At 45.3% G+C, this 13,485-nt stretch overlaps 1 protein-coding gene across 1 annotated transcript in view; it reads right to left on the reverse strand.

The window, feature by feature from the left end:
- FREM3 (FRAS1 related extracellular matrix 3) overlaps positions 1-13,485 on the reverse strand; it is a 99,890-nt gene that overhangs the window by 45,982 nt on the left and 40,423 nt on the right. The window contains exon 5 of the mRNA XM_056855606.1: positions 8,236-8,487. Within this exon, the coding sequence (XP_056711584.1) occupies positions 8,236-8,487 (252 nt within the window). The remainder of the gene's footprint in view (positions 1-8,235; positions 8,488-13,485) is intronic.

Below are 13,485 nucleotides of genomic sequence, written 5' to 3' on the forward strand. Positions count from 1 at the left end.
GGGCAAGATGACCTTCTACTTCAGAGCGGAAAGGACCTTCTCGGTGAGTAAACAACGTACCTTTCCCGCTCTGAAGGAAGGTCATCTTGAAGCATTGGGATGTCCAAGAGCCCTTAATCTGGGTGGGAAACTGAGTCCTCATCTTCCACTACATGCTGAAGAATGCGTCTACCAAAGGCCGCTTCTGCTGATGCTAGAGTGTTTATGCGGTAGTGCCTAATGAATGTGGAAGAGTTTGACCATGTGGCGGCCCTACAAATCTCCTCAACCGATGCCTGTTTAAAGAAAGCAGCTGAGGTGGAGGTACTACGTAAGGAGTGAGCTGTGATACCACGTGGGACCGGAATGCCACCTGCTAAGTAGGCTTCCTTAATGCAGTCTCTAATGATTGAACTAATGGATTGGCGAGACATGGAGAGACCTCTATTGGGACCATTAAGGGAAATGAAGAGAAATTCAGTTTTCCTAAAAGAGGCCGTTCTGGAAATATACACATGTAAGGTTCGCCGTAGGTCGAGCGTATGCCAGGTTGCTTCTCTGGGATTGGAAGGATTAGGGCAGAATGAAGGAAGGTTAATGTCCTGTGTCTGATGAAAGCGAGAGCGAACGTTTGGAGTAAAGGAAAGATCAGTTCGGAGGACGACCCTGTCTTTGTGGAAAATACATAAGTCGCTGCGCACGGAAAGGGCCTTCAGCTCCGAAACTCTTCTGGCAGACGTGATGGCTGTTAGAAAGAGAGTCTTCATTCTAAGGAACTTTAAAGGAACTTCTTTCAAGGGCTCAAACGGTTTGGAAGTGAGTGCTGTTAATACTGTATTGAGCCTCCAGGTGGGGAAGCGATGCGTCACTGGAGGAGTGGATTGTTCTACTCCCTTTATGAATGCCTTGACCTGTGGATGGGAAGAGATGGAAATTCCGTCGATAGAAGGGCAGATTGATGCAATAGCCGCAACTTGTTTACGAAGAGTAGCAGCTCTAAGGTTTTGGCGGACTCCATCCTGTAAAAATTGGAGAAGCTGTGGTAGGGAGGGGGAGGTAGGGTCAGCGTGTTTGCGGGCGCACCATCTAGCAAAGGCCTTCCAGGTGTAATTGTAGATTCTATTAGTGGAAGGGCGCCTAGCCCGAAGGATTGTGGAGATAACTTCTTCGGAAAGGCCAAGAGCTATAAACCTGTTCCTTTCAATCTCCAGGCGGTTAAATGGAACCATCCCGGATCTGGATGGTACATGGGACCCTGTTTGAGGAGAGATTGTATGGATGGTAGATGCCATGGAGGACGGACTGATAGCTCCATCAAGGCTGGAAACCAAGGCCGGCGTGGCCAGTTGGGGGCTATAAGGATGATGTCCGCTTTCTCCTGGCGAATCTTCCGTATCACCCTTGGGAGGATGGGGAGAGGTGGAAATCCGTAGAGAAGGCCCTTTGGCCATGGGGACAGAAGAGCGTCTACTTGCTCCGCTTCCCTGTGGAAGAATCTTGAGAAGAAGCGAGGGACCTGACGGTTCTGGGCTGTGGCAAACAGATCCAGGACTGGAACTCCGAAAAGCTCCGCTACTTGTTGAAAAATCTGTGGATCCAAGGACCATTCTCCTTCGATGATCGATTGGCGGCTCAGCCAATCCGCCTCGAAATTGAGGGTCCCCTGTATGTGTTCCGCTTTTAGTGAGAGAAGATGTTTTTCTGCCCATGAAAGGATGGCGATGGCTTCCTCGTTCAGAGATCTTGATCTTGAGCCGCCTTGTCTGTTTATATGGGCCTTGGAGGCCACATTGTCCGTCCTGATGAGGACATGTTGATGGTGTAGTAAGGGCTGAAACTTTAGAAGGGCCAAGTGGATTGCCCTCAGTTTGAGAAGATTGATATGCAACTTGGATTCCGCGGGGGACCAGATGCCCTGTGTGAAGGTGCCCGATACAGTTGCTCCCCAACCCACGAGGCTGGCATAGGTGAATACTTGAATCGGCGGTGGGTGAATGTAATGTTGGCCCACTGTGAGATTGTTGGGGTTGGACCACCATTTGAGGCTGTTTCTGGTATCTATGGTCAAGTCGATTCGCTTGTCTATTTTGTGGGCGATGAGGAGCTGGAAGGGATGAAGAGCGTTCTGAAGAGGTCTGGAACGGAAGCGGATCCACGGTCCCAAGTTGATGCAGGAAATCATCGAACCAAGGAATCTTGCAAGAGTCATGAGCCGATGATGAGGTGCTCTGGCCAAGGTTTTCGCTGTCAAGGCCAACTTGGATGCCTTGTCCTGGGGAAGAAACACTTTGTTTAGGTTGGAATCTATTATGGCTCCTAGATGCCGGATGCGTTGAGAAGGGATCAAAGAACTCTTGGATTTGTTGATGATGAACCCATGGAGTTGTAGAGATTTGACTACTCGGTTAGTGTGGTCAGAGGCTAGGGCGGCCGATGGAGCACAAATTAAGATGTCATCAAGGTACAGATGTAATTGGATTCCTTCTCTTCGAAGAGATGCTATGATGGTGACTAATATTTTGGAAAAGACACGTGGTGCGGAAGCTAAACCAAAAGGTAAGGCCTTAAATTGAAGATGTAAGTCCATGTAGTTGAAGCGGAGGAACCTCCTATGGGAGAGGTGAATGGGGATATGAAGGTATGCTTCCGTTAAATCTATCGAAGACATGTGAGCGCCGGGGCGAAGGGCCTCAAGAATGGACCGTAGAGTTTCCATTCGGAATTTCTTCTTCTGGACAAAGCGGTTTAGGTATTTAAGGTCGAGAATAGCTCTCCAGTCGCCGTTCCTCTTAGGGACGGTAAAAAATATAGAATATATGCCTGTGGACCTTTCAGGGAGGGGTACATCCTCAATTGCCCCTATGTGTAGAAGGTGTGATATGGCGTTTAGGGTAATTCTATGTTTATCTGGATTTTTGTAAACTGGGGAGGATTGGAACTTGTCCCTAGGAAGAGACTTAAATTCTATGAGATAGCCAGATTGAATGGATTGTATTACCCAGGAGTCAGCCTGGGAAGAGGTCCAATGAGGAAGAAAACCCTGAAGCCTGCCGCCTATAACCGAGAAATTATTGTTTGTTTGGTCTGGGGAACTTGTCAAATTTGTCGAACTTGTCTCCTTTGAAGGACTGGGGGGGAGGTGGTCTTCCAAATCGATTGAATTTGCGAAAGGAACCCCGCTGGGAGGACCATGAGGAACGTCTCTGGTCATGTCTGAACCTAGGGAGGGTATGGGAGGAACGGAATGTTGGAGAGTAATTAGAGTGCCTGTTGTCCTTTCTCTGATTTTTCAGCATGTACCTGTTTTTGTCTTTGGTATCGACTAGCATCTTGTCCAGCCTTTCGCCAAAGAGCTTACCTCCTTTGAAGGGGTGAGCTAAAAGTATGGCCTTGGATCGATAGTCCACCTGCCAAGGTCTGAGCCATAGAGCACGGCGTATAGCCGTATTGGAGGCTATTGCTCTGGAGGCCAGGATAAGAGCATCCAAGGATGCATCCGCCATGAAGGCAGAGGCCTGTAGAACTCTGGATAAGCCTTCAGCAACTCTCTTGTCTGCAGTGGGTAAAAGTTTGATTAACTTCTTGGTCCAAGCATTAGTTGCTCGGGCCATCAGTGCGCTGGTGGTGTTGGCCTGTATAGCAAGGGCGGATGCCTCGTGGACCTTTCTAGAAAGGAAATCCATCTTTCTGTCTAGCATATCCTTGATAAACCCTCCCACATCCTCTGAAAAAATCAGAGGTTTGGAGTGCAGTGACCGCAGCGTCCACTACGGGGAGCTCCAACAACTCCATTGCATAAGGAGCCAGGTCGTAAAGTTTTTTGGCAGAGCCTGAAAACTGTTTATTGTGAAGAGGTTTGTCCCATTCTGTTCTTATAAGATTCTCAAAAGGTACAGGGAGAGCAACCTTGATAATATGTGAATCTCCCTGGGGAAAATAATCCTTACACCCCCTGCGTTTTACCTTAGATTGAGGCTCTTCAGAGGGTTCAGGCTCGCTCAGGAGGTCTAGAGCAAATAATGCCTTAGCCAGGAGAGACTGGTAGTCCTCATGGTGGAAAAGCCTAGGCTGCTGTTCCTGAGTGGAGGGGAGTTCTTCATCTGAAATGAATTCTCCTTCCTCCAAGTCCCCTGGTATACACTCCCGGCTAGCCACAGAATCATCATCCCTAATGGGTAGGTTAACATTCTTGGACTTAGCCTTAAGAGCAGCTTTAGTTAGCCATTGTGGGTTAGGTTGCGTGCAGGCTGGATCCTCTTGAGAGGATGTAGAAGATTGGGAGGGTGATTGGGAGGCAGAATCAGAATCCCTGGGGCCCTCAGTCAGGGTGTTAGACTCTCCCTTCTGTGCTTTCAGTACAAGGGCTTGAAGCTTGAGGAAATGATCCTCAAAGGTGTTTTTAATTAAGGTTTGAACTCGTTCCTCAGTCAATGGGGAATTATCAGGGGCCCCACCCTCGGCCGAGGGGGGGGTACTTTACCCTTAGCAGCATCTGATCGGTTGCTGGAGGAGGGACCGGCAAGGACCTTAGAGGCCGAGGCAGCGCTCCTCTTAAGATGGCGGCGGCGGGTCGTTCTGTTCCCGCTCTTTTTGTCCTTCTTCTTCCCTGCCGCGTCCGCGGCGCCGCCGCCATTATCGGGCTTGGGGAGGGGTGGAATATCTCCCCCTGATTCCCGAGCTGCTGGTCCGCCTGGGCGGCCAGCAGTGGAAATCACTTTAAGGGCTGCGTCCCTATCAGTGTCCGAGAGAAGTTCGACTTCCTCGGAGCGGGACGTGGAGGCGGCCATCTTGGCTTCCCTAGCCCAGCCGACTCAGCCCTAACGCCGGAGCAATGCAGCCGAAGCCGCGAAGGTCCGGGCGGGCGCAAGAAAAACGGGGGGGGGGACGCAGACGAGAAAAAACAGAGGGAGGGAAGGAAAATAACAATCCTGGAGAAGAGGGGAATAGGAAAGGTCTCAAGCTCCAAGGCTAATTCCCAGCTAATTCCCAGCTAAGGCTGGGACGTCCTCTCTCCGCGGAGGCAGGAGAAAAACTGGATCAGTGGGCGTTCCTCGCCCCAAGACAGGAAGTTAGTTTAACTTTTGTCCTGCCTCTCCAAGCAATGGGAGCGAGAAACACCCAATGCTTCAAGATGACCTTCCTTCAGAGCGGGAACAGTCTTCCAATCTTGCTTCTGAGAATAAAAAAGCAGGACATGCACAAGGACTTGTGGGAGGCATCTCATTTCCCCCTACTTCACTATTTCATCTTCCCCTTCCCTGAAAACCCCCATAGCCTTTTGCATTTGTCTGCCTCTTCTTCTTCCAACCCTGGTCAACCTACTTTTATCTTCCCCCACCCTGTCTTCAGTTTTCCTTTCTTTCCTACCCAGGCAGCTTCTCCCTGGGAAAAGTCTGGCCAAGTTGGGCAGTGTGAATCACCAAGCTAGGCCCAGTTGTGTGGTGGGGAACTGCAAGAACGTTTATGGGGCACCTCAGTTTCCCCTGTATCCCTTTCCCCACACTACTTCCTCTTTCCCTCCTTCTGGCAGCCTTCATATCATCACCTTTGCCAGCTTCCTTCTCTCCTTCCCACCCACCCAAGCAAGCTACTTTTTATCTGCCTCCCATCTTCAGCTGCTTTTATTACTTATTTACTACATTCATTCCCTGCCTTTCTTCACAATATGGAGCCAAAGCATAATTATCTTCCAGTTTATCTGCACAATTACTCTGTAATGTAGGTTAGGGTCTGAGAGTGTGTGACTGGTCCAAAGTCACTCAGTAGGCTTCCATAACAGACCGGGGATTTGAACTTGGGTCTCTCAGATCCTAGTCTGAAATTCTAACCACAACACCATGTGGAGTTGATAAGAGAGGGGCAAACGTCTCCAAAATTCTTCCTAAGAGTTTTGAAATAACTTCTTAGCTGTGCCACCTCAATAAAACCCAAATATTTGTATGGCTTTTATTAGAATAGATCTACATGTACAAGGGAACCCTCTGGATTTGTCAGTGCAAGTTGGGTTGGGAGAAGCTCTTTGCCCTGTATCTGCTTGCCCATCAGTTGCCCAATGCTATGAAAATGGCTACTTCTGGTTAAAGAGGTTGTTCATCTTCTCATGCTTAAATCATAAACCACCCCAAAGTTCTGCTTTAAAAGAGGAGGTAAAAAGGTAAGAAGCTTTTTAATTCTGTTCTCAGTGTCATGGACAGTCACTGGAATACCCTGCAACTTCTCGCAGCCCAGAGATTCCCATCCAACACAAATCCTGTTAAGAATACAGTGGTTTACAACACATTTGTACATTCTTTCCCCAAAAGGTATTGTTATGAGAGACTTCATTTTCTGAAAGGCTTTCCCCTGTCCAGCAAAACACTGCAACACAGCAACTGGTTAATGGGACTGCTCCCATGCGTAAGAGTGTATGCTAATGAAATCTAAGAGAGACAGCTCTCGGCTTAAGTCAGACAAGCAGACTATCCTGACGCCAAATCAAGTTGAGATAAGAAACTTACTATGGAACAGTGGTTAATGTGCCATTAATGCCATTAGTTTTGAGACTAGCACACAGCATGGGAAGCAGCAACGTCCATTGTTGCCAAGTGGACTTCTTTCAGGATTTTTCTTTTTAAAAGACCAAAAACCTGGCCTTTAAAATCTGGGAAAGAATATCTCTCTTCTTTTCACAATAGCTTAATTCCCTCTTTATTCTCCTTTCCTGTTAGCAAAAAAAGGATAAAGAAGGAAGGATGTCATGCAAGTGAAAAGTATAATGGCTTTTAGACAAGTTCTGTCTGGTTAAAAGGCCATTATGGCTTGATTAACTCTACTCTTTGGGGATTTCTGTGGGCAGTTCTCTTCCTTTCTCTGCCCAGGAAAACAAAATATTATCTTTCAACCTATTTGTTTGCTCATGTCTGTCCTGAATTCTTGAACTTCTGGAGAGCATTTAAACAGCATTTGACCAGAATGTTAATTTCTGATTTAAAGCAAAGTCACCATTTAAAACAAACAAGTACATGTTTATTTATGTGAACAGAATGTCAGCCTCAAAATATTTATTACTATAATGAAAGTTGAATGCCCAAGTCTTTATTTGAAATGTTTTAATTTCTGAATTTGAAACTGTAACACATTTACAACATCAGAGGGTCCTGAAACAAAGGAACAAGACCTATAAAACAAAGACATGGTTCTATTACGTTATTGTAAAGATGGAAAGTAAGATCTTACAATTAACTAGTGCCCAACATCTAATGGGCCCTGCTAAGTTTCTCAGGGGGTGCTGTTTCTAACTTTAACTATTAGACACAACAAAGAGCCCATTCAATAAGGGTGGCTAATACAAAGTGTAGAAACCCATTATTTTTAATGAATTACATGCAAAGACTTCTTTAATAAACAGAATTAGTTATGTCATCTGTGCTGATACCTTAGCAATTCCTGTTACAAAACCTGTACAGTACAGTTGGTTAATAAACTTTTTCTCCACATAAACTGACCTTTTAGTTTACTTTTGCCAAAGATACACATGCAACTGGTTTTTAAAAAATTGAAGAAAGTAGTCCTATGCAGAGTAACTGTTGTATAAGCTCAACGATTCAACTGGGCTTAGACAGGAATAACTGCACAGGACTGCAAGGAGTTTCACCTACAGTCCCCACAAAACTGAAGAGCAAACTACACCTGACTTCCACTTGCATGTGGCTTGTTACAAAATACAGCAGTGGAGACTGCAATCACTAGTGGAAGACTATCGCAAGGAAAGGTGCTTCTTAACCCTTTCCTCTTACATAGTTTTTCCCTGCTAAAAATGACCTCCCAGCTGCTTTTTACCACTGGGGAAAAAGATACAGGTAGCATTTTCTCCCCCCCCCCCCCCAAAGCAGTTGAGGTGGTAATTTTTTTGTGGAAAAACAGCACAAGACAAAAGGGATAAGAAGCCCTGCCCCATACATCAGTCTTCCAGCTGCAAATGCAGTCTCCAATAAATTGTGTACAATGCAACAAGCTGCCTTTGGAGCCTGACTGGGCTATAAGACAGAACCTAACTCTTGCAAATAAAAAACAAATAACAAATAAAACACCCCCTTCCCCAAATCAGAAGACAAACTACATGCAATTTAGCATAACCTGTAGACTGCCCCCCTTTTTTTGGAATGCATATCAGATAGGAATAGACTAAAAAGTGCATAATTGAATAAAATCTTTAATCATGCAACTTTCTTTCATGCAATAAACTACTGAGTATCTCATATGATTTTATCTACTCACCATCATCTGTATCTGCCAGGATGATCACTTTGGTGCTGGGGAATTCTGCTCCAATTTGTCCACCCATTGGCATACTTAATGTGACATTGAAAGTTTCATCTTCTTCATAAAGTGAATCATCAATAATGATGACACGGCAGGTTTTCTCGGTCTCATCCTTATCGAAGCGAATGAGGCTCTTATGGTCTTCAGGGCGAGAGATGTAGTCAGAATATGACAAGACAGTAGAGGGAACTGTGCCAGTAGCAGAGCCTAGTGCAAGAACGGGGGGGGGGGGGGAGGAGAAGAAATCAGTGAAAAAAATGTAGAATTATGTGGCAGATTTGAGTTCTGGCACTTTAGTGTCAAATGACTTCTTTGGTTGCTGCCCTCTTATCTGCATTAAAAAAAAAAAAGAATCACCTATTATGAGCCCAGAAAATTACTCTCTGAATTCCCACTGCTTCCCATTCTTTCCATGCCAGCTCTCTGACACAAAACCATCTCTACCTTTGGGAGTGTGTCAGTTCCTTATACTTCGTTATGCCTTATCTGCCAAGAAAGCTGTTTTACTGGTTCTGGAGAGAATGCCATAGAAAGAAACTATTTGGATACTATACTTTCCTTTTAATTGTAGGATAAGCCAGATAAGGCTGTGGAGTCTTTTCTGTGACGTACCGATCTGCCCGCAGTTTTACCACGTCCTATGAGCCAGCAGACAACCATATATAGAATAAAATATGGTCGCAGATGGAAGTATCTGGCCACATGGTCTTTTTAGTAAGTCAGTTTCTCTAGATGTGCACAGCTTTCCCAAAGGCTATGACAAATCTCCTATTCAAGTTTTCCTGTGTTTCCAAACTTTCACCAGATGATCTGCGAACTACCGTATTTTTCGCTCCATAAGACACACTTTTTTCCTCCTCAAAAGTGAGGGGAAATGTCTGTGCGTCTGATGGAGCGAATGTGTGTGAATCTGGCCCCGGGGAGAAGGGCAAAGCTGCCTTGGCAGCGCAGAGCAGTTTAACCTCCCTCCTCCCCCCGCACTTCCCGGTCCGGAGGCTCAGCTGTTGGGCAGAGCAGATTAAACCCCCACCGCCCCCTTTCCCGGGACTCCCGGGAAGGGGGGCGGTGGGTCTTTAAACTGCCCTGCGCTGCCTGCCCAGGCAGCGCAGAGCAGTTTAACCTCCCCCCACGCTTCCTGGTCCCGAGGCTCAGCTGTTGGGCGGGGACCTGGAAGCCGGGCCGGGGGGGGGGGTGTCTTGAAAGTGCTCTGTGCTGCCTGGGATGGCAGCGTGGAGGAGTTTAAAGACCCCCCTCCGGCCAGGCTTCCAGGGAGTCCCTAGAAGCCGGGCAGGGGGGGTCTTGAAAGTGCTCTGTGCTGCCTGGGATGGCAGCGTGGAGAACTTTCAAGACCCTCCGCCCGGCTTCCAGGGACTCTGCTTTAAAGCCTCCTCTAAAAACTTGTTTTCCTCCTCTAAAAACTAGGTACATCTTATGGTCAGGTGTGTCTTATAGAACGAAAAATACGGTATTCTTTGCACAGCTAAGATTTTCTCCAGTCAAAAGTGGGCATGCCATACACACACGTACACACAGCTCAAAATTCTTTCTAAATTCTGTGCCAGATATTTATTTATAGAGTTTATATCTCACCTATCTGCCCTCCTCAGGGCCACCAAGGTGGCTATCAGATTAAAAATATAATAAAATCACATCTTAAAAAGCACTAAAACAAAAAAGAAAAACATTAAAACCAAAGTTAAAACACACATATAAAAACACAAAAACCAACAATTGATACACAGGGCATGTTCCATTATGGAACAGACATTAAATACAGTGTGAACTATTCTGGCTTTATACATCAAATGAGCCTCCCTTCGCAAAGAAACTCAAAGTGTAGGCAACGCAATCTCAGCATGGGATCTGTTGTAAGGATTTCACAAAACATTTATACTTTCTACAGGATGAATAATCTTCTTGTCACTGCTTGCTGTAAGTCTTAAACTCTTAAGATTAATAGACATAACAGTAGATGAATACATTTCACTGAAATTATGTTTAACCTGCAGAAAGATGTATTAGTTTTTAAAATGCTACTTTTCACATCTATCAGTACTTTACCCTCACCCAAAAAAAAACTTACAGTGGATATCAGTGAAGTCGCAGAAGTACAATTACAATTGTTTATGTCTACGTATAAACATGCCGTTTATTTCCCCCCCATGACAGCCAGACATACCAAATTCAAAGACTGAATCTTAGAATTAAATTTATTGTACTGTTATAAATCAAGACATCTGCCCCAGTACACAAAGAGCAATTACAATTTCATTGTACCATGTGGATAAGACATATTTTATCTTCCCCTCCCACCTTAAGAAGAAATGGACTTCAACCAGGGAGTTGTCACAATGAGGTAAGGCTGAATTTTACAACAACCACAACTCCCTTTTAAACTAATTCAGCCTGCTTTAAAATAAAATCCTATTTTAAAAGCTACATAAGGAACTTCCAGTGTAGGGTTGCCAGGTCCCTCTTCGCCACTGGTGGGAGGTTTGTGGGGCGGAGCCTGAGGAGGGTGGGGTTCGAGGAGGGGAGGGACTTCAATGCCATAGAATCCAATTGCCAAAGCGGCCATTTTCTCCAGGGGAACTGATCTCTATCGGCTGGAGATCAGCTGTAATAGCAGGAAATCTTTAGCTAGTACCTGGAGGTTGGCAACCCTATTCCAGTGCAAGGCACTCATGGACACATCTGACCACTGGTAAGATCCAGTAGGCTTTCCTTGTGTCCTTATTAGCTTTAAAAGGGGGGGTTACACAGATTCATGGAGGAGAGGTCCATCAATGGCTACTAACCAAGGCCAGTGTCAGCATAACCTGAAGTGGGGCAGCTGCTGGGGCCCAGGGCTTCAGGTGGGGCCCACTCTCACCCCCCGTTCACCTCCCCTGTCACCTATTCATGTGGATTTCCCTACCCATTTGCTTGCAAGCACTTCACTACCCATGCTTCTAGCTTCCCAGTATTGATGGAGAAATGCAAGCAGGTAGTGCACAGCGTCAGGACTCCTAGTGGCCACAGCAGTTGCATACACCAGCCAATCCTGTTGGAGAAAGGGCATGAATGTGCTGCAGGCGGTTGTGAGCACAGGGGAAGGAGGGCTTGTAAGCAGGGGAAGGATTCACAGGCAGTTGGGAAACACACAGGTGGATGGATAGAAAAGGAGGCAAGAGGGGGACCTGGTGGCAGGCAGAAGGGGAACCCTGTCTATCCTGGGCCTCCCAAAACATGGAACCTGCACTGCTACTAGCCATGGTGACTGAAGGGAGTGCCTTCATATCTGGAGGTAGCAGCTTCTATGGGAGGCAGCAGCTCCTATGACCTTTTTGCCCTCTTGGGTCACCGGTTGGCTTCTGCATTAAACAGTATGCTGGACTAGATGTGGTCTGATCCAGGAGGGTCTTCTTATGTTCTTAATTTTGCCTGTTTCCCCTCCTTAATATAGCCCCCTCATGTCTTGTGGCTATCTGTCCACAACCCCAGTTAATGCCTCATTGGGGGGCACAGGCTGTTGCCCAGCCCTCTGGAATAGCCTGTCTAAGGCTGGGTGAATTCATCATTCTTTTCTTTTAAGAGGGCTGGTAAGATTTTTCTTTGACAAAGGGTCTATTGTTAGCGCTGAAGGTAGCTGATTTTTCATTCATTTAATAGTGCTGATTTTGTATGTTGTCTCTGAGGATTTGGTTTGTGGTTGGGTTTATAGATTGGTTTTTATTTTATTTCATGTTTAAAGTTATTTTTTTGATTGTTTTAGGAAAGTGACTGATTCAGTTACATTGTTAGGCACCTTGATGCCTTCAGAAATAGCCAGACAAGGCCACCAAAAGAGAGGGGCTAGGCGGGACAAAATTCCAGGACCCTGAGCTGGGGCACTCTAACAACCAACACAGTATAGTATAGCTTCCTTGGAATTCCTCTGCTCTGCCCTTTCAGTTGCGATTTCTCTCTCTCTCTCTGTCACAAACACATACCCAACACATAATGATAATACTATTAGGACTTTCCTGTATGCCCAACTTGGACAAATAATTACATTATAAATAAAATGCTCACTTTTATTGAAGCCCAGAACGGACTTAGAAAGATCCAAAATCTCAAGTCACCCTTGAAGATGTTCTGTATCCCAGTACACAACAAAAGGTGAGGAAAGAAAACGAATGGTATTGAAGTGTTGTATTAACTCACTGATTAACGAACAAATGACCAAGGAATCCTGGACTCTTAAAAGGTTCCTGCCATGCACTGAGTTTTTTTTTGACTGGGACAGCCAAGGTAATACAGAAACAGAAGACTTTAAAAAAAGATTCTGTGAACGACAAGAAAAACCTGACAAAGCTAATATTAGCTTCGATTTTTCTGCTCAGAGAGCATGCAGAATGTTGTTATGAAATACTAATTACTTAGTGGATGTCTTCCAAACAGAAAAAAAATTAGATAGTCATCAATGAAAAATTTCTACATTTCATTGATCAGAGAAAATTAATATACCAGAAGCTAAATTTCATTTATAAATTGCCCTTCCCTACTCTTTATTATAGGTATTTTACTAAGTAACTGCATTTTCCAATCAAATGTTATCTGGTTTACTTTAGGAGTTATGTCTCATCCTGTCATTTCAACCTCTTTTTGATCATTAGTGCTAGGTACACTATCAAGTCCATATGTTGGCTTGGTTCAGATGAAACATCTTAAGAAGAGTTACACCCTTCTAAGCCCACTGACTTCAATGCACCGATGAGCTGGAACTAGGGGTGAGTAGTGTAGTGGCCAAGTTTGCAGATGACACAAAATTATTCAGGATGGTAAAAACCAGGGATGACTGTAAAGAGCTCCAGGAGGATCTCCACAAATCGGCTGAGTGGGCGACAAATGTGAAAAATGAAATTCAGTGTTGGTAAGTTTAAGATGATATACGCTGAGTCAAAAAATCTCAACTTCAGCTATAGGCTAATGGGGTCTGAACTTGCCGAGACTGAGAGGGGAAAAGATCTTGGGGTTGTAGTAGATAGCTCAATGGAAGTGTCAACCCAGTCCACTGCAGTGGTGAAAAAGGCAAACTCCATGCTAGGGATTATTAGGAGAGGGATTGAAAATAAAACGGTCAATATTATGCCTCTATATAGATCTATGGTGCAGCCTCATTTGGAATACTATAGACAGTTCTGGTCACCATATCTCAAAAAGGACATTGCAGAGCTGGAAAAA

This window comes from Euleptes europaea, chromosome 9 (genome assembly GCF_029931775.1).
Source record: "Euleptes europaea isolate rEulEur1 chromosome 9, rEulEur1.hap1, whole genome shotgun sequence".
NCBI classification, from domain to species: domain Eukaryota; kingdom Metazoa; phylum Chordata; class Lepidosauria; order Squamata; family Sphaerodactylidae; genus Euleptes; species Euleptes europaea.